Here is an 18,432-nt window from a genome sequence, read left to right on the forward strand (position 1 = left end):
CTGGAGGCAGTTTACAACACACACTAATCTGGTAGATTATTAATGTGGAATGTATGTTCCTTGCTAAAGAACATTATTCAATTTTTTATTTTTATCAAGTTCTTATGGGTAAAGTTCCGCTTTAAAAAAATGGCACCAAGTTGTTCCTTTCTGCCACCACATTCAAACTTGAACTTACCGTAGTATATTTTGTATGTGAAAGCAGAGAGCGCCTACAGAGCACAGCCTCCAGGAAGTACTGGCCTTCTACTGACCCTGTGCGGTGGTCTGAAAATACCTGCTTATAAATGGGGGCTTGTCACTGGTGTATTGCAACCACAACACGCCCTGCTAAGACCGCTATTCACATTCTGCTCCAAGAAAACAAAACCCATCAACACAGTGATCTGCCAGCACATTGTTATAGAAGATCTGCCAATGTAACAAAGAAGGAAAAGCACTAGGACTTTTGCGTATAAAGTGAAGCAGAAAGCTCCCACCTGACCTCGTCCGCAGTGCCTATAATACTGCAGAGTGCGGATCACCCCTCTCCTCACCAGAGTCTAGAATGGGTACTGAGATACAAACAGAGTGATGGTAAAGATGTGCCTCCCGAGAAACCCCTGCCCAGACATTTCCGCCATCTCCACGTCCACCTGTATCTCAGCCGGTCCAGTCAGTTGTTTGGTCAGGATCAGTTCTCCCCGGTGTCTGCCAGCTTGCCGCACCTCCAGGCCACGCTGACCTTTGCCTCTTGTGATGGTGAAGCGTTGGCCATCTCCTGGAGACCGTGGTGCCGTCATGGTAAACAGGACTCGAGGAACCGGCAGCTGGGACTGTATGCCAATGTAGTGAAAGGAGATAGAATGGGGGGCTTCCAGGCATGCGGCACTGCCCACGTGGCATGGCATCCGTTCACACTGACTGCAGAAACAGGAGGAGACCGGGTGAGAGGACTGAGCAGATACAAGATGGAGGAGCACAGGCCACATACATTTATAATGTGATGTAATCACCCAGCCCCCTCCACCTTGTCCAATCAAAGAATGTCTTGTATTCATTGAGAAAAATGTGAATGGTGCCTGTGCTGTGCAAGTGACTCCTCTGTGTATATTATGCAGCTGCTCAGCATGGGACACAGAAGATAGTGGCCACTTTAACAGCAGTCCCAAAGGAATGTAATTTGCATATTTACATTCTAGAGGAGCATCACTCCCCCCTCTTTTTTTTTTTCTTTTTAACTCCCGGTTAGTTCTAGATTCACATACTCACCTGCCCAGTGAATCCAGGGTTGTCCTGCTGCAATCCTCTGCTCTGTTGCCACAGCCCAGGTCCTGTGCATCTTCTTCTGTGATGTCATTGGGAGTCGGCTGCCTCTTCTGAGTTCAGGCAGACAGTCCCTGATGTTGCACCCCAGCTCCACACACCGGCCACTGTGTGTCCCTACTGCTGCAGCCTTCAGGAATATGTTATGTGCCTATTCCAGGGGGCTACAGAGAGAAGGAGATGTAATACCTGCCTCCGCAAAAATGGTGGCAGGTGGGCAGGACTGGCTTAACAAGAACCCATATAGGTATAGGAATGCAATAAAACTTTGTGTATCTATTGAGTAAAAGTTTGCTTTTACCAGCCCTTTTAAAAACAATGCCCTCCCTGTGTCACAGATATCCTATCGCAACAGTTGTTAGGAGACAGGGTTATTGTTTTGAGCCCTGAGAGCTCCACCTAGAGGCCAATCCACAAATTTCTATTATTGTCATTATCACATCATATTCTCTGGCATTTCACAGCTAAACCACTATTCCTCTAAAGCGGGGATATGCAATTAGCGGACCTCCAGCTGTTGCAAAACTACAAGTCCCATCATGCCTCTGCCTCTGGGTGTCATGCTTGTGGCTATCAGAGTCTTTCTAGGCCTCATGGGACTTGTAGTTCAGCAACAGCTGGAGGTCCGCTAATTGCATATCGCTGCTCTAAAGGATTCCCCTTTCTAAACCCATCGTAAAATCTTTTTCTACAGCTACTCTACGTGCCCCTGTCCTTCGAGCCAAGGAATTCATTTATTTGGTTTCCTCCTGAAGATTTTCTAAGTCTTCCATTATCTGTAGACCTTGAGGAGAAAATCATACTCACTATGCGGAGGTCTTCATGTAGGTTGTGTTGTGTTTGGGTTTGGGGCACTCTGGGCGGACGCACGTGAAGCCGCCATACAGATTGACGCAGGTCTGTCCTCCAGCACAGGCGCTCTGCTCTGACACGCACTCATCGATATCTGAGAGGAAAGGAATCGGATGGTGAGGCGGTCATGTAATACCGGTCTGGGTATTTGTGTCATAGATGGAGAGACTTACCCTGGCAGCTGTTCAGTGAAGAATCCAATAGATACCCCTGTGGGCAGACACATTGGTACGATCCAGGAGTATTGACACATTCGTGGACACAAATCTTCACAAGTGCACTTCCACGAAACAAACTGCATTCATCGATATCTGTGGGGGGATAGAGGAGAAAAACGAATTTTAAAAACTTACGTTAATCCTATTATACCACAAAGTGTGTTGTTTGGGATTCACTGGGGGAATTTTGTTGAGCTTTGCTAAAACATACATAAAGCCAAAAGGTCCTTTATCTTTTGGATAGAATAGGTCTAAATGGTTATTTTGCTACCTATGTCCCATTTGGGAGATTTCTCTTTACTTCCTTGTAGGCACAATAGGAAGTGATGCATACTGTCACCAGGACAGGCATTTCCATTGGAAAGTGTCCCTCACCTCCAGTTTCATTGATAGACATACCATTTTAGATTGCCTATCAGTTTTTGTCAACAGAACAAGGTAGAGGGGCTCCCCAGTGGGAACACAGGCAGCAGTGAAAATCTGATAGGAGTTCTGATCCTTCCACACTCCATCCAACACTAAATATATTTCTTGTATAGACATGTGGTTTAATAACCCATACACTCTTATGCCCCGTACACGCGATCAGATTTTCCGACAACAAATGTTGGATGTGAGTTTGGTGGCGGAAAGCCCAACCGTGTGTATGCTCCATCGGACATTTGTTTTCGGACTTTCCGCCAACTAATGTTGACAAGCAGGTTCTCAAATTTTCCACCAACAAATTTTTGTTGGCGGACTTTCCGATCGTGTGTACACAAGTCTGTCAGACAAAAGTGTAAACTAGCGTTTATAATGCAGAATTAACGTTCGGGACGTGGCAAATTCTGAAATCTCCAAGTGCAGCGCACAATTCTCTTCTTCTTTAATGGAACAATAATGAAGCTGCTTTGCTAGTGATACTGATGGAGTTATTGCAAACTAATTTTCAAAGGCTTTTTTTTTTCTATTGATATCAAGAATAATAATAATAGCGCTAAATGAAAAACGCAAAAGGAAAAGCGCAAATCTACACTCACCAAACTTCTACTAACACAAAATTAGCAGAAGGAGCCCAAAGTCTGTCCTTGGACTTGGTTTCCATAATGGACAAATGCTATTTTGCTTATGCCTTTATACGTTGTATTTGTTTACATATTATCTATTTATAGTATGAATGCCTGCATCTATTGATACACCGCTGAAGAAGGAAGCAATTTCTGAAACGCGTTGGGTGTGAAGCCTGCATTTTATATTGCATGGTCTCAGGACCCTTACAACATCTAGTCATGTTGTCATGTAATTGTATTAACAATACTTTTCACGGCAAGTATTTGTATGTCATGTGTTTTTTTAAATCCTTTATAGCATAATAAATTTCTATTTGTATTTTTTACGCACTTTTGTTTGTGGGTGTTATATCACCACTAGGGCCTTTAAAATCCCATAAGAGGGAACCCTGTTCTCTGTATCCTATAAATACATTGTGTAACCAGGTTAGTGTGGAAAAACTCAACTGTTCTGCACAGAACCCTGACCTCAACCCTACTGAATACGTTTGTGATTTACCGGAATGCTGATGGTGAGCCAGGTCTTCTCATCCAATATCAACAACTGACCTCACAAATTGGCACACATTTCTATAGTCACCCTCCAACGTTTTGTAAAAAGTCTTCCCAGAAGAGTGGAGGCTGCTACAACCACAAAGGGGCAACCCCATTTTACTGGCCATGGGGTTGGGGGGCAACCCCATTTTACTGGCCATGGGGTTGGGGACAACCCCATTTTACTGGCCATGGGGATGGGGGCAACCCCATTTTACTGGCCATGGGGATGGGGGCAACCCCATTTTACTGGCCATGGGGATGGGGGCAACCCCATTTTACTGGCCATGGGGATGGGGGCAACCCCATTTTACTGGCCATGGGGATGGGGGCAACCCCATTTTACTGGCCATGGTGTTGGGGACAACCCCATATTAATGGCCATGGAGATGGGGGCAACTCCACTTTACTGGCCGTGGAGATGGGTACAACTCCATATTAATTGTCATAGGGATTTGGCAACTCCATATTAATGGCCATAGAGGGATGGGACAACTCCATATTAATGGCCATTGTAGAATGGGAGCAACTCCACATTGATGGCCATGATTTTGGAAGAGGATGTCCAACAAGCTCATAGAGGTGTGATGGTCAGGTGTCCATAGACTTGGCCATGTAGTTTATAAAGCAGTCTATATGTGATGACTAGATGAAGAATGGAAAGTGCCTAATAGTGGAGTGTTTCTGTTCCTACAAAGACCATGCCTTCCAAACTGCACTGCAAACATGATAAGAACATAATTGCTGGTAAACAAAACTAGCTCTTCTGAAAAAAAAAACCCTTCAGATCCAGTAATATGCTCATTTGCAGGTTTTGTCCCTTTTATCCTCTTATCCACAGTCCTCAAACTCCTGGACTGTCAATGAGCTTCTGTTCTAGAAGCTTTGAAATCCATGGATGCCAACATACCACGCCTGGCACACCTCCCGTCACTAAGACCTGCTCCACAATCTCCACAGAGCTGGCACAATCCCTGTGGACTTCTGTAGGATTGGAAATAAGCACAGGAGGAGATTGTAGAGCAGTGCACAATGGAAAGAAGTCTGTAGACTGGTGCCAGAGAGGGTAGTGTCACTAACACCATTACACTCACAATGCTCATCGGTGGGGCCAACCATGTTCTTCCTTAAGGCTGGGTTGACACATAATACCGATGCAGCTGCCAGCGGGGGTCCTGTGCAAATTTTTGGCTTAATTCGACCTGAAATGGACTAAAAGACGCACAGGACTCCTGTGCAAATTCGCACTGGAGCCACAGCGGAGATATGTGAACCGGGTCCTTGGAGAGCCGGTCAAAATCTCCTGCTATTGTGAATTGGATGCAGGGAACCCACCTGACCCTTTCATTTACTAGGTTTATCTTGTGGCCTTTACCAAGGGCTGTCTGCATGTAAATGCAATCTTCCTAGGAACACCCATGTGCTACAAGAATAGGAGGAACCAAGGAAGGTAAAATATAAGCAAATTAAACTTCATCTTTAAAGTGCAACTGTCATATACAAAGATATATAAAGTATCTGGAAGTATGCATCACAAAAGATGCCAGCTGTGCATCCTAGAGGCCCCAAACCTGGGCTCTCTCAGGAGGATGTATTTTTCAGCTTACATAATTCAGTTAATTTTTAGCCCATTAATTACCTTTTAATTAAATAACTCAACTTTGAGTCCACGTTGAGGGTTAGATTCCCAGCAAACCATGCACTACATTCTGAAAATTGAAGACCTTCCCTCTAATGCCGCGTATACACGACCGGACTTTTCAACATCAAAGGTCCGACGGACCGATTCCGGCAGACCATTCGATCGTGTGTGGGCTGCAGCGGACTTTTGATTTGCAAAAGTCTGACAGACTTTAGAAATGGAACATGTTTCAAATTTTTCCGCCGGAACTCCACCGGACCCAGTTCCTACCGAGAAATCCGCTCGTGTGTGTGCTAGTCCGACAGACAAAAACCGACGCGAGAGCAGCTATTGGCTACTGGCTATGAACTTCCTTATTCTAGTCCGGTCGTACGTCATCACGTTCGAATCCGTCTGACTTTGGTGTGATTGTGTGTGGCCAAGTCCGTTCATTTGGAAAGTCCGTCAGAACTCTGTCAGAACTCCGTCAGAACTCCGTCGAAAGTCTGTTGGACCTTGTCCCTCGAAAAGTCCGCTCGTGTGTACGCGGCATTTAACACACATTCTGTTTTGGAACATTGTGAGGGCACAGTCCTCTCTCACGCAGATTTGGCAGTGCGACCAATACTCACACATTACCCCTTACCACCACATACCCCCCCCCCACCCCCTCTCTTCCCCCACTGGTTACCCTGACAGGCGCCTCCTGCCTGGATCACATAGCCATCATCGCAGGTACAGTGCTGAGTCCCATGAAAGGAAGAACACTTGGCGGGACGAAGAAGGGTTGTGTTGGTGGCAGACGGTGATTCTGTGGACAGAGAAACTTGCATTGACACAGGGCATGGTGAGATTGTGTTGCAGCTGAATCATTAACAAACCAGAGAGACAACACCAGATATCTGTATCAGGGTCAGTCTGATGATGCAGAGATCTCCAGATTCCAGAGCACAATGCCAGAATATAATCCATGGCTGTGTGCCTACAACAGGGATCAGATGGAAAGCTTGCATGTACAGCCCCAAGCTCTAATGTCACAAAGTTATATATGGCTACTCATACATTTGGGGAAATGTATGACTTTTAAGATCTCCAAACACAATGTTACTTATTTAATGGAATCCAACTGGATATGCTATTCCGTGGGACAGAGGACCAGTATGACAGGCATTTTTTTAGAAGGAGGTCAGCAATGGCAGCGTACATATTTCTTTAATGACATGTTCATCTTAAGGATGCTGTCATAATCTTTTTCTAAAGAAAAATAATTTAGGGTGAAAGTGAGCAAGTTTGTAAACTGAAACAGGTTTTAAGTGAACATGTTTGGATGGGACTTTTTAAGCATTCAGTGTATCACAAGTATAAATCTATATCATTCACATTGATTGTGTGCCTTTCTGCTACCAATTTAATACTGTAGATTACAGGTAGGGGGGTCTCTTTGGCTTGATACCCCAGGATGGGGCGATTGGAGCAAACCTCTCCTCTGATACTCACACATAAAGGTATGGTGTGGTCTCTTTTTGGGCCATATATACCTTGCCCTTTTTTTCTGCTTTGTAAGGTATTTATACACATATACAGGTGCATCTCATAAAATTAGAATCTCATCAAAAAGTTAAGTATTTTCAGTTATTCAATTCAAATTTTTTTATAGATGGGTTACACACAGTGATATATTTCAAGCATTTCTTTCTTTTAATTTTGATGATTATGGCTTACAGCTACTGAAAATCCAAAATTCAATATCTTAGAAAATTAGAAAATGACAAAAGACCAATAAAAAAATAAAATAAAATAAAATAAAAGGATTTTTAATACAGAAATGTTGGATTATTGAAAAGTATGTCCATGTACAGTATAATATGCACTCAAAACTTGGTCGGGGATCCTTGTGTATGAATTTCTCCATCAATGTGGCGTGGCATGGAGGCGATCAGCCTGTGGCACTGCTGAGGTGTTATGGAAGCCCAGGTTGCTTTGATAGCGGCTTTCAGCTCATCTACATTGTTGGGTCTGGTGTCTCATCATCCTCTTGACGATACCCCATATATTCTCTATGGGGTTTCAAGCACAGCGATTCCATGATCATTAAACCAGGTATTGATACTTTTGGCAGTGTGGGCAGGTGCCAAGTCCTGCTGGAAAATGAAATCAGCATCTCCATAAAGCTGGTCAGCAGAGGGAAGCATGAAGTGCTCTAGAATTTCCTGGTAGAGGGCTGCACTGACTTTGGACTTGATAAAGCACAGTGGACCAACACCAGCAGATGACATGGCTCCCCAAATCATCACGGACTGTGGAAAATTTAGCATTTCATTTGGAAATCAAGGTCCCAGAGTCTGGAGGAAGAGTGGAGTGGCACAGAATCTAAGGTGCATGAGGTACAGTGTGAAGTTTCCACAGTCAATGATGGGGAGACATGTCATATGTTGGTGTTGGTTCATTGTGAAATTTTAGAGCCCTTCATGCTTCCCTCTGCTGACCAGCTTTGTGGAAATGCGGATTTCATTTTCCAGCAGGACTTGGCATCTGCCCACATTGCCAACAGTACCAATACCTGGTTTAAGGTTCATGGTATCACTGTGCTTGATTGGCTATCAAATTCGCCTGACCTAAACCCGATAGAGAATCTGTGGGTAGTGTCAAGAAGAAGATGAGAGACACCAGACCCAACAATGCAGATGAGCTGAAGCCCACTATCAAAGCAATCTGGGCTTCCATAACACCTCAGCAGTGCCACAGGCTAATCACCTCCATGTCACGCCACATTTATGCCATAATTCACGCAAAAGGAGCCCCAACTAAGTATTGAGTGCATACTATACTGTATATGGACATACTTTTCAGTATTAAAAATCCTTTTTTATTGGTCTTATGTAATATTCAGATTTTCTGAGGTACTGAATTTTGGGTTTTCACTAGCTGTAAGCCATAATCATCAAAATTAAAAGAAAGAAATGCTTGAAATATATCACTCTGTGTATAATGAATCTATATAAAATATATGAGTTTCATTTTTAAATTGAATTACTGAAATAAATTAACTTTTTGATGATATTCTAATTTTATGAGATGCACCCGTATACAGTATTTGTATCTTTTTTACATTTGGATTTTTTTCAGCTTTCTTTTTCTAGAGCAATAATTCCCTTTGTGTGCTGCACCTGCTCTACTTGTTCGGGACTCCATTAGGACCTAGACTGTGTGGCTGAGGTATGATCTTTTTATAGTATTGATATGGGAACCAGGAACATCATTTATTGTGGACAACTATTGAAGCATTTGGTGGGGGTTCTGGCAGTTAAACACAGGGCAAGATTGATGACGTCTCTATGTAATATTTATGGATATTGGAGAGTTTATTTTTTTGTATCCTTTTAAATCCACTCAGTTTGTTATTTGGATTGATGTCCGTAAGTTCTTGTGATGGATTGGACTTTATTATTATCACAGCTTCCGGATCAGGCATTCATTTCGACCCTAGCACTCTGGCGGTGTGTTTGTTTCACACTAAGCAGATATGCGAGTCTTAGCCCTTGTACACACGGTCGGACAATCCGACGGAAAATGTCCGATCGGACTGTGTTGTCGGATAATCCGACCGTGTGTGGGCTCCATCGGACTTTTTCCGTCAGAATGTCCGACCAACAAAGTTTGAGAGCTGGATATAACATTTTCTGACAACATGATCCGATCGGACTTTGCCCGATCATTTGTAGAGAATTTCGATCGGACAAAGTGCCACGCATGCTCAGATCAAATTACGAGACCAAAGCTATTGGTTACTAGCCTGAACGTTGTCCCGTCGTAACGAATGAACGTCATCACGTTCCGAACGATCGGATTTTCCGACAACTTTGTCCGGCCGTGTGTATGCAACACCAGTTTCGGATAAAATCCGTCTGAAAAAATCTGACGGATTTTGTGGTCGGAATGTCCGACCCTATGTACAAGGGCTTACAGGGATGACTATTTTATCCTCCCTGTATTTATATTTTTTCTTTTCTAATTTTTGTCTATGAATGGTTGATTTTGATACACTTACCTCTCCTTATAGATGTATCTTGCATCCACCCCTGATGATTAGATAGATCCCATGAAACGTGTCAGGCTTAACCTAGATGCAACGCACACATACTTACATGGTCTTTGGATCCAGGTTACAGTGCTTTTTTATTATTGAGGACAATATTATTGTATGTTATATTCATGCTTTTAACATGTAAATGATTTGGATACATGATTTGTTATATTATGTGCCACTATTGCAAGTATTGTCTGCTATGTACCTACTCAATCGTGGCAAACAAATAAATACTTGTTCATGTTTTCACTTTGACTCCTTCGATTAGCTACCATATACACACCTCATTTAAAGTCCCGACCCTCTTTCTTTATGTAATTGAATGGAGATGCATGTTATCATACGTCTCATTCAAAGTCTCAAAAAACCCTTCTATTGTGGAGAGGACCTTGATACTTGCTGGGGGGGGGGGGGGGGGGGACTATAGCCATTTAACATATGAATTGTTTTTTATGGCACATACCTATGTGTTGCAAGTTCATTATGTTGACCTGTGCCTATTTTGTATGTTTTTCAGTGCGTAGGAATTCTCTTCTCACACAAAGGCTAAAGAATATTTTGAAACGTGCTGGAAATAGTTGGTATGTACAAATCTCTCTATGACTGTATATTTATTTTTTTAGCCGTTGGGAGTTCTCTAATTTGTGATACCAATTTTTAAGTATTTGTTAATACATTTTTTTTTTTTTTATGGATGTATACTTGAATGCCTAAAAAATACCATCCAAACATGTTTACTTGTTGCAGTTTTTTTAAGGGATGTTGGCAATCAGGTTCTGGGTGAAACCACTCCCAAATACAATGTGTAACAATGGTTGTTTTAATATATATATATATATATATATATATATATATATATATATATATATATATATATATATATATATATATATATATATATATAGATATAGTATTAAAAAAAGAAAAAGGATTCCCAGAGCACTATGAAATACCTAAAGAGGCGGCACAGCAGAAGCTGGCTGGCTTTGTATGACTGAAACCTCAGATGGAGCAGTATGGAGGGATGGGGCAAGTCACTGATCTGGAGGGGGTGGGGGAGTTGCAGAGACTGTTCTGAAATGGGAAAAAAGGAGATGGAGTCACTGGCTGCATAGTCTTGTTCAGCAGTAAAGTCTATGATTATATTGCACACTCCATGGATGTGCAGTATACTCTAAAGTCATGCAGTACTGTCTATGGTCAGTAAACATTATGGTCATGCAGTAAACTTTATTGCCATGCAGTACAGTCCAGTCTATGGTCCTGTAGCACAATCTATGGTCATGCAGTACAGTCTACAGTTGTGCAGCCAAGTCAATTCTATGGTCAAGCAGTACAGTCTACAGTCATGTAGCACAGTCCATGGATGTGCAGTATACTCTAAGGTCATGTATTACAGTCTATGGTCAGTACATTTTATGGTTATGCAAGTCTACAGTTATGCAGTGCAGTCCATACGCACAGTCCATATGGCAGTTTATGGTCATGTAATATCGTCTATGATCCTGCAGTACAGTCTATAGTCATGCAATGTACTCTACGGTCATGCAGCATTCTCCAAGATAATGCAGTACAGTTTATGGTCAGTACACTCTATGGCAGGGGTACGGAATTAAAATCGGAGGTCCGGTTGGTAACATTTTCTTTCTGCAAAGGTCCGAATCTCATTCTTGTTCTAGGACTCAGGTCCTTTACATCACTGCCTCCTTTACATTAGTGACCTTAGTCCCCTTTTTCACATCACATCCCCCTTTAACATCACAGCCCCCCCTCCCCTTGCATCTCAACCCCCTTTCACATCAGAGCTTCCCCTCCCTCACATCACAGCCCTCCAACATCATAGCCCCCTTTGCAATCACAGACCCCCCCTTACATCACAGAGCCCTTGCAATCACAACCCTCCACCTCACCCCCTACCCCCCCCCCTCCGACATCACAGCCCCCTTTCAATCACAATTTTCCTCACATCAGACTCAAACCCTTCATTTTACAGCACCTTCCTCTCATATCACAGCCCACGCCTCTCACATCACAGACCCCCATATTACAGCTCCCCCCTCTCATCACAGCCCTTTCCCATAATCTTCCCCCCTTCACAGTAATACCTTAACACAGATTTTCAGAGGGTGGGAGGAATGGCAGGGTGGGCTCCTTCTGTATGTACACTCCTGCCTGCTACCGCCACTGCTGTTCAACTCACAGCAGGGAAGAGGGTGGGAGGCACAAGAAAGGTCTGCAGGAGCTGCCCAACTCTTCTTGTTAAAAAGTGAGTGACCTGCTTGTTAATATGAAAGGTTGGGCAGCTTCTGCTCCCCTTGTAGTACTGCAGGGTCACTGATGTAAAGGAGGCTTTGATGTAAAGGATCTGAGTCATAGAACAAAAATGAGATTCAGACCTCTACAGAATTTTTTTTTTTTTTTACCAACCTCAGATTTTGAATTCAGTACCCCTGCTATAAAGTGTATTGAGCATAGACTGTACTGCTTGATCATGGAGACTACTGCATGTCCGTGGAGTGCATTGCATGACCATATACTGTACTGCAGGAGCATAGACCATATGGCGGAATGCAGTTCAGACACGGACCGAGTGACAATCTTGTCCATACTTCAGCTGCACCACTTAGCAGCCCGAGTGGAATCCTCTTCTTTCGCCACTGCAGCAGGTAAAAAAGTCAGACACAACATTGCAGAGGGTGGGAGGAATGGCAGGGTGGACTCCTCTTCTGTATATGCACACCTATCTGCTGCTGCTGTTAAACTCACAGCAGGGAAGAGGGTTGGAGGCACGAGAAAGGTCTGCAGGAGCTGCTCAACTCACTTTTTAACAAGAAGAGTTTGGCAGCTCCTGCAGACCTTTCTCATGCCTCCTGCCCTCTTCCCTGCTGTGAGTTTAACAGCAGCAGCGGTGGCAGTCAGGCAAGTACCTACAGAAGAGGAATCCACCCTGTCATGCTTCCCACCCTCTGCAATGTTGTGCCTGTGACTTTTAACGGCTGCAGCGGTGGCAGGAGAGGAGTCCTCCCAGGCTGCTAAGTGGTACTGACAGGACTGTCACTTGGTCCGTGTATGGACTGTGGTCCTCCATATAGTGACACCTGTTCTATGGTCATGAAATACAGTCTAGAGCAGGGATATGCAATTAGCGGACCTCCAGCTGTTGCAAAACTACAACTCCCATGATGCATAGCAAGACTCTGACAGCCACAAACATGACGCCCAGAGGCAGAGGCATGATGGGACTTGTAGTTTTGCAACATCTGGAGGTCCGCTAATTGCATATCCCTGGTCTAGAGTAATGTAGTGTGGTTCTGTCCTCCGCTGTGCAGTCCTGCCTATGATCCATCTGCAGTCAGAACACTCTATGGTCATTCAGTATAGTTTATGATCATGTATTACAGTCTATGGACATGTAATACCGTAAAGAACAGTCTGGGGTCATGAAGTTATTCCAGTTCTGAAGGAAAGGAGCATAAAGATCAGCTGTTCTCCTGGAAATGTATACTGTGTGTCTGGGCTTACACCTGTCCGCAGAAGAGAAGTGTCCAATTAAATTTCCTTGGTCATTACGGGACACACAGATGCTCATAAAACACTTTCTGTATCACATATGTGTGTGGGAGTGAACGCAGCTTCATACCTCCTGGGAGAACTGGACAATTTCACTTCCAGTATTCTCCGACTCCCCAGACATTGTGGTCCTGCAAGAGCCAGCACAGCCTGAACATAGTGGGAATGCTGGGATTTACAGTTCACCATTAGCTGGTAAGCCAGAGGTTGTTTGCCAATGTTAACAGTTGATGTGTAAATATTCACAGAACCCAAATCTGTAAAATGTAAAAATGCAACCAGCCAATCAGAAGTGAGCATGTGCTATGATCCATACCTGTGCAGCTGGCTGCTTGTCCGCTCCAGGTCTGGTTGTCCAGACAGGTTCTGGTCTCAGAGCCGAGCAGGTGGAACCCAAAATCACACAAGAAATGAACCTCATGTCCTACTTTCAGCTTTCGGCCCAGCATGCGTCCATGACGAGGAGGCTTCAGAAGAGGGCAGTTGTCTAGGGTTAGAGGAAAGCAGGGTGATGGGGATAAATTAATACCCCATAAGTAGGTTTATGAGTGAAAAGGAGGGTATCAAACAGGTGACAAATACTCACAATGACGTTGAGCAGGTCAGTCAGAGCTAAACTGGCCATACACTATATAAACCAATTGTACAATTCCCTTTAGATTTGATACAAAGTGGCCTGTTAAGGTCTGTCCTCATTTTACTTCAGGACTTCTCCAGAGCCTCTCCCATCCTCTGGAACTCCCTGCCCCAGTCTGTCCAATCAGCCCCTACCCTGTCCACCTTTAGGAGATCTCTGAAAACAAATTTATTCAGGGAAGCCTATCCCACACCCACTTAACAACTACTGTCCCTGAGCCATCCCCATCAAATCATTCTCTGCAGCTATTACCTTTTGTACCACCACCCCCTCCCTTTAGAATGTAAGCTCTAGGAGCAGGACCCTCCTGTATCTTTTGTATTGAACTGTACTGTAATTGTGTTGTCCCCCCCCTATACATTGTAAAGCGCTGTGTAAACTGTTGGCGCTATATAAATCCTGTATAATAATAATATTACTATAATATATTATAATAATAGTAATTTTACATTGTTTCCGTAAATTCAACCCTTTACAACAGTAAGGCCGCGTACACACGGGCGCACTGTTCGCCCAACTTTGTCCGCTGAACAGTGTTTGGGCGGACAGTCCGCTCGTGTGTGGGCTTTCAGCGGACAGTTTCAGCGGACAGTTTGACGAACAAGGTTTTACGGAATTTCCGAAAAACTGTCCGCTGAAACCTTGTTTCAGCGAACAGTCCGCTCGTGTGTAGGCTTGTTCGTCAAACTAAGTTCCGCGCATGCTCAGAAAGGATTTACACGCCGAAAGTTATAATGCAGTGTATAGGACGTCGTATTTTTCGTCCCGTCGTACGTGCCGTTCACGTCATCGCGCACGGTTTCAGCAAACTGTTCGTCCGTCGTGTGTGGCCATGTCCGTCCATGCTAATTTTGAGCGGACTGTTTGCCGAAACTGTTTGACGGACAAAGTTAGGCGAACAGTCCGCGTGTGTGTACGCGGCCTAATATGTATTTATTTGGCTGTAGGGCCAGTCTTGTTCTGGGGAGATCTGCTATCAGTGTCATGGTCAACAACCAGTAATCATTAGCCAATAGAATGAATGCTTAATGACATTGCCAATCACAATGGTCAGGAATCTTACTTGCTGGCCTCGGCTATAAAAGGTTTAAAAAAAAAGATTGTAAAATCAGACCGTACCATGTATGGCCAGGTAATGTAGGGGTGTAGGAAGTAAGATAGAGGGTCCTCAGAATTGCACCCACCTTTCCCGTCTTCCTTCTGCAGATGGGTCCTCAGCTGGTTCAGCCTTCGGCTTAGGGTCCTCATTCCTCGCAGGTAGGATGCCTCATGGTCAGTGAGCAGCTTCTGGACCTGACGCAGAGTTCGGAGGGCCTCTCGCTGCTCTGAGCAGGTCTGGGTGGGACAAACCATATACCAATCATCACAGAACTCCAACAGCCTGGAAACCCCCTCCATGTACAAGAAGGGGGTGTGTGTGTGTGTGTGTGTGTGTGTGTGTGTGTGTGTGTGTGTGTGTGTGAAGTGTGTGTGTGTGTGTGTGTGTGAAGTGTGTGTGTGTGTGTGTGTGTGTGTGTGTGTGTGTGTGTGTGTGTGTGTGTGTGTGTGTGTGTGTGTGTGTTGTTAGGGCTCACCTAACCTCAGTCAGTAAAACTTGAGGGCTTTGTGCTGGGAGAAAATGTATAAAGCAGCAGCAACAGGTCTGGTTACAGGTCTCCATTGTAGATCTGTCTATTAAAGGCCAGTAGTGGCTGGTACCTACAAATGGAGCCCCCCAGCAGACATGGCTCCCCTGATTTCCGGCGGTTTCCGTATTAACCCGGTCTTCTTTCCGGGTTCAAAATCTTTGGCCTTCTGACGAGAAGCCAGAAGTGAAGAAGTGGCGAATATTGATTTGCTAAAAATCAAAAGTGGGAGGGTTTGGGGCGCAGAGGACAAATGAAAACAAGCCAATTGGAGCCTCTGGCCTTTTTCACACAGTATTTAGCTTGAATAAGACCGGTGTGAACAGCAAGCTTTTGACAAAGCAATTACAGAGCTTTCTTGAAGCTGCAGTTTGTAAATGCTGAACACAGAATGGGAGTGCTGATTGCCGCCACTGCCCCCCCCCCCCATCTCAACCCAGCGATGTGCAATGAGTGCCTAAGCTCTGCTTCCTCAATTGGCTAAGACAGCAGCAGGTGCCATCCGCACCCATGGCTGTCAATCACAGCCACTGAGCCAATCAGGAGAGAGAGGGGGCGGGCGGAGCTGTGGCTCTGTGTGTGAATGGACATGCAGAGCCACAGCCTGGAAACAATGAAGCTTGGGTGTCCCAATTGCAAGCTGCTTGCTCTGGGGGCACTCATAGTAGGAAGAGGACAGGAGCGCCGGTGAGGGACCCGAGAAGAGGAAGATCGGAGCTGCTTTGCACAAAACCACAGCAGAGAGCAGGTAAGAATGAATTTTTTTTTTTTAAAGGAGACTTTAAAATCACTTTAAGCAAGCTGCTAGCAGGTTTTCAACAAGCTTCAAGTGCTGAAGTCTGCTAGTAGCTTGTTTAAAGTGGCAATCGGCACTCCCATTAGGATCTGTGTTAAAATTTAAATGCAGATCCTAATGCTGACGCCTGCTAGCAGCTTGTTTAAAGTGGCAATCAGCACTCCCATTAGGATCTGTGTCCAACATTTACAAACTGGAGTTGAATGGTACTTTAAAAGCTTCAAAAAAGCTTGCGGAAAGCTCTGCAAATGCTTTGTCAAAGCTTGCTGGTCCCACTGCTCTTATACAAGCTGAATCCTGTAAAACCAGCGAATCTCATCCCTGAACCGATTCAGAAAATGGAAAACCTGCAACATTGTACAGATCTCTGAGGAGAAGGAAACATTGTATATGGCAATTTCTTTCCAGATACATAATAAAATAATTTCATCAGCTTTTTATTTTTCAGGCAAGTTGCAGACCCTAGGACTGTCCTCCTGACCTGAAACAAGCATGAAACCAGAGAAATCAGAACACCTGACTCACCCATGCTTGTTACTATGTAGTAAAGGAAGTCAGCTTCGGAGTCCACATCCAACAATTCGGAAGAGTGGCAGTTCCCATATTCCTGAAATAACATTGAAGGGGAACCGCCCGCTGTGATCAAGGTGAGGTGTGCCTGCTGTGATCAAGGTGAGGTGTACTCGCTGTGATCAAGGTGAGGTGTACTCTCTGTGATCAAGGTGAGGTGTCCCCGCTGTGATCAAGGTGAGGTGTACTCGCTGTGATCAAGGTGAGGTGTACTCTCTGTGATCAAGGTGAGGTGTCCCCGCTGTGATCAAGGTGAGGTGTACTCGCTGTGATCAAGGTGAGGTGTCCCCGCTGTGATCAAGGTGAGGTGTCCCCGCTGTGATCAAGGTGAGGTGTACTCGCTGTGATCAAGGTGAGGTGTACTCGCTGTGATCAAGGTGAGGTGTACTCGCTGTGATCAAGGTGAGGTGCTCTCGCTGTGATCAAGGCGAGGTGTCCCAGCTGTGATCAAGGTGATGCGTACTTGCTGTGATCAAGGTGAGGTGTACTCGCTGTGATCAAGGTGAGCTGCGCCCGCTGTGATCAAGGTGAGGTGCGCCCGCTGTGATCAAGGTGAGGTGCGCCCGCTGTGATCAAGGTGAGGTGCGCCCGCTGTGATCAAGGTGAGGCATCCCCGCTGTGATCAAGGTGAGGCATCCCCGTTGTGATCAAGGTGAGATGTGCCCGCTGTAATCAAGGTGAGGCGTGCCCTCTGTGATCAAGGTGAGGTGTGGCTGCTGTAATCAAGGTGAGGTGTGCCCACTGTGATCAAGGTGAGGTGTACCCGCTGTGATCAAGGTGAGTTGTACCCGCTGTGATAACCCGCAGTGACTTGGACTCACCTGGCTAGAGGAGGGGCCCAAAAGATGTAGGGCAATGCAGAGCAGCAAAACCGCCTTCACCATGGTGACAACCTGCAGGGAGGAAAGCAGAGTCAGATAACGGGTGACATCTACCACCCTCCCTTCCCCCACATAGTATTGATACAATATTTCATCTTCATAGACAAATAAAGAAGAATTTGTATAAAATGTCACAAATTTTGGAAATCGGAGGATCTCGGCGGTTGGGTAAATGTTACAATTACAACACTGTATGTAGCTCTCTCCATCCATTGAATTCCGTCTGCTTTATATCATAAAAACATTTCAGAATATCCAGCGGGGACTTCCGCCTCCATCACTTTCATTTTGTTTCAGGAAATAAAAATAAAATTAATGAAATTAAATAAAAATCCAAAAATCCAAAAAGTGGAAGGGGTGCAACATGCCCAAAAATTTTTTTTATATAAAATATTAAGGAAAGAGGAAAGAAAATCTGCAGATCTGAGCAGAAATCCACTGACTGTCCGGAGATCTGCAGATTATTCCACCTACATAGATGGACACTCCTTGTGGGGTCCCCCCAGTTTGTAGTGTGGTTCTAGCTCCCCCCCCCACCACCAGACACTTACCGTATGATGAGCTCTGCGATGATCTGGCTACTATGTGACTGCGCAGGATGTGTGCCGTGCAGACCTCATTACCTCCACATTCCTCTCCGGCCACGAGTCGCCTCCCCGCACAGCAAACACAGCAACAGGTCTTGTT

The 18,432-nt window shown here is 44.7% G+C and overlaps 1 protein-coding gene and 1 long non-coding RNA gene across 2 annotated transcripts; one reads left to right on the forward strand and one right to left on the reverse strand.

Annotated features, from left to right (window-relative positions):
• Positions 1-382: 382 nt before the first annotated feature.
• LOC143929478 (fibulin-7-like) lies at positions 383-18,414 on the reverse strand. The gene is made up of 8 exons (XM_077453419.1): positions 18,297-18,414; positions 17,686-17,757; positions 15,058-15,208; positions 13,553-13,723; positions 6,271-6,390; positions 2,331-2,468; positions 2,113-2,251; positions 383-903 (listed from the first exon to the last, which is right to left on the reverse strand). The coding sequence occupies exons 2-8, from the start codon at positions 17,746-17,748 to the stop codon at positions 543-545; spliced, it is 1,143 nt and encodes a 380-aa protein (XP_077309545.1). The 5' UTR covers positions 17,749-17,757; positions 18,297-18,414; the 3' UTR covers positions 383-542.
• LOC143929494 (uncharacterized) lies at positions 8,711-17,021 on the forward strand. Its single transcript, XR_013262541.1, has 3 exons — positions 8,711-8,795; positions 10,184-10,247; positions 16,743-17,021. It is a non-coding gene; the product is annotated as an uncharacterized LOC143929494 (long non-coding RNA).
• Positions 18,415-18,432: the final 18 nt, after the last annotated feature.

Source organism: Lithobates pipiens, unplaced genomic scaffold (assembly GCF_037356315.1).
Source record: "Lithobates pipiens isolate NorthernLeopardFrog02 unplaced genomic scaffold, aLitPip1_a1.2 Scaffold_10, whole genome shotgun sequence".
Classification (NCBI taxonomy): Eukaryota; Metazoa; Chordata; class Amphibia; order Anura; family Ranidae; genus Lithobates; species Lithobates pipiens.

What these genes read in the sequence shown, in the direction of transcription:
- LOC143929478 (XM_077453419.1), bottom strand. Translation starts at nt 17,748, where the DNA reads ATGGTGAAGGCGGTTTTGCTGCTCTGCATTGCCCTACATCTTTTGGGC. An exon ending in ACAAGCAGCCAGCTGCACAG is followed by an intron (nt 6,391 to 13,552) that starts GTATGGATCATA and finishes CTCTGTCCACAG; the next exon opens with AATCACCGTCTGCCACCAAC. An exon ending in TACATGAAGACCTCCGCATA is followed by an intron (nt 904 to 2,112) that starts GTGAGTATGATT and finishes CTGTTTCTGCAG; the next exon opens with TCAGTGTGAACGGATGCCAT.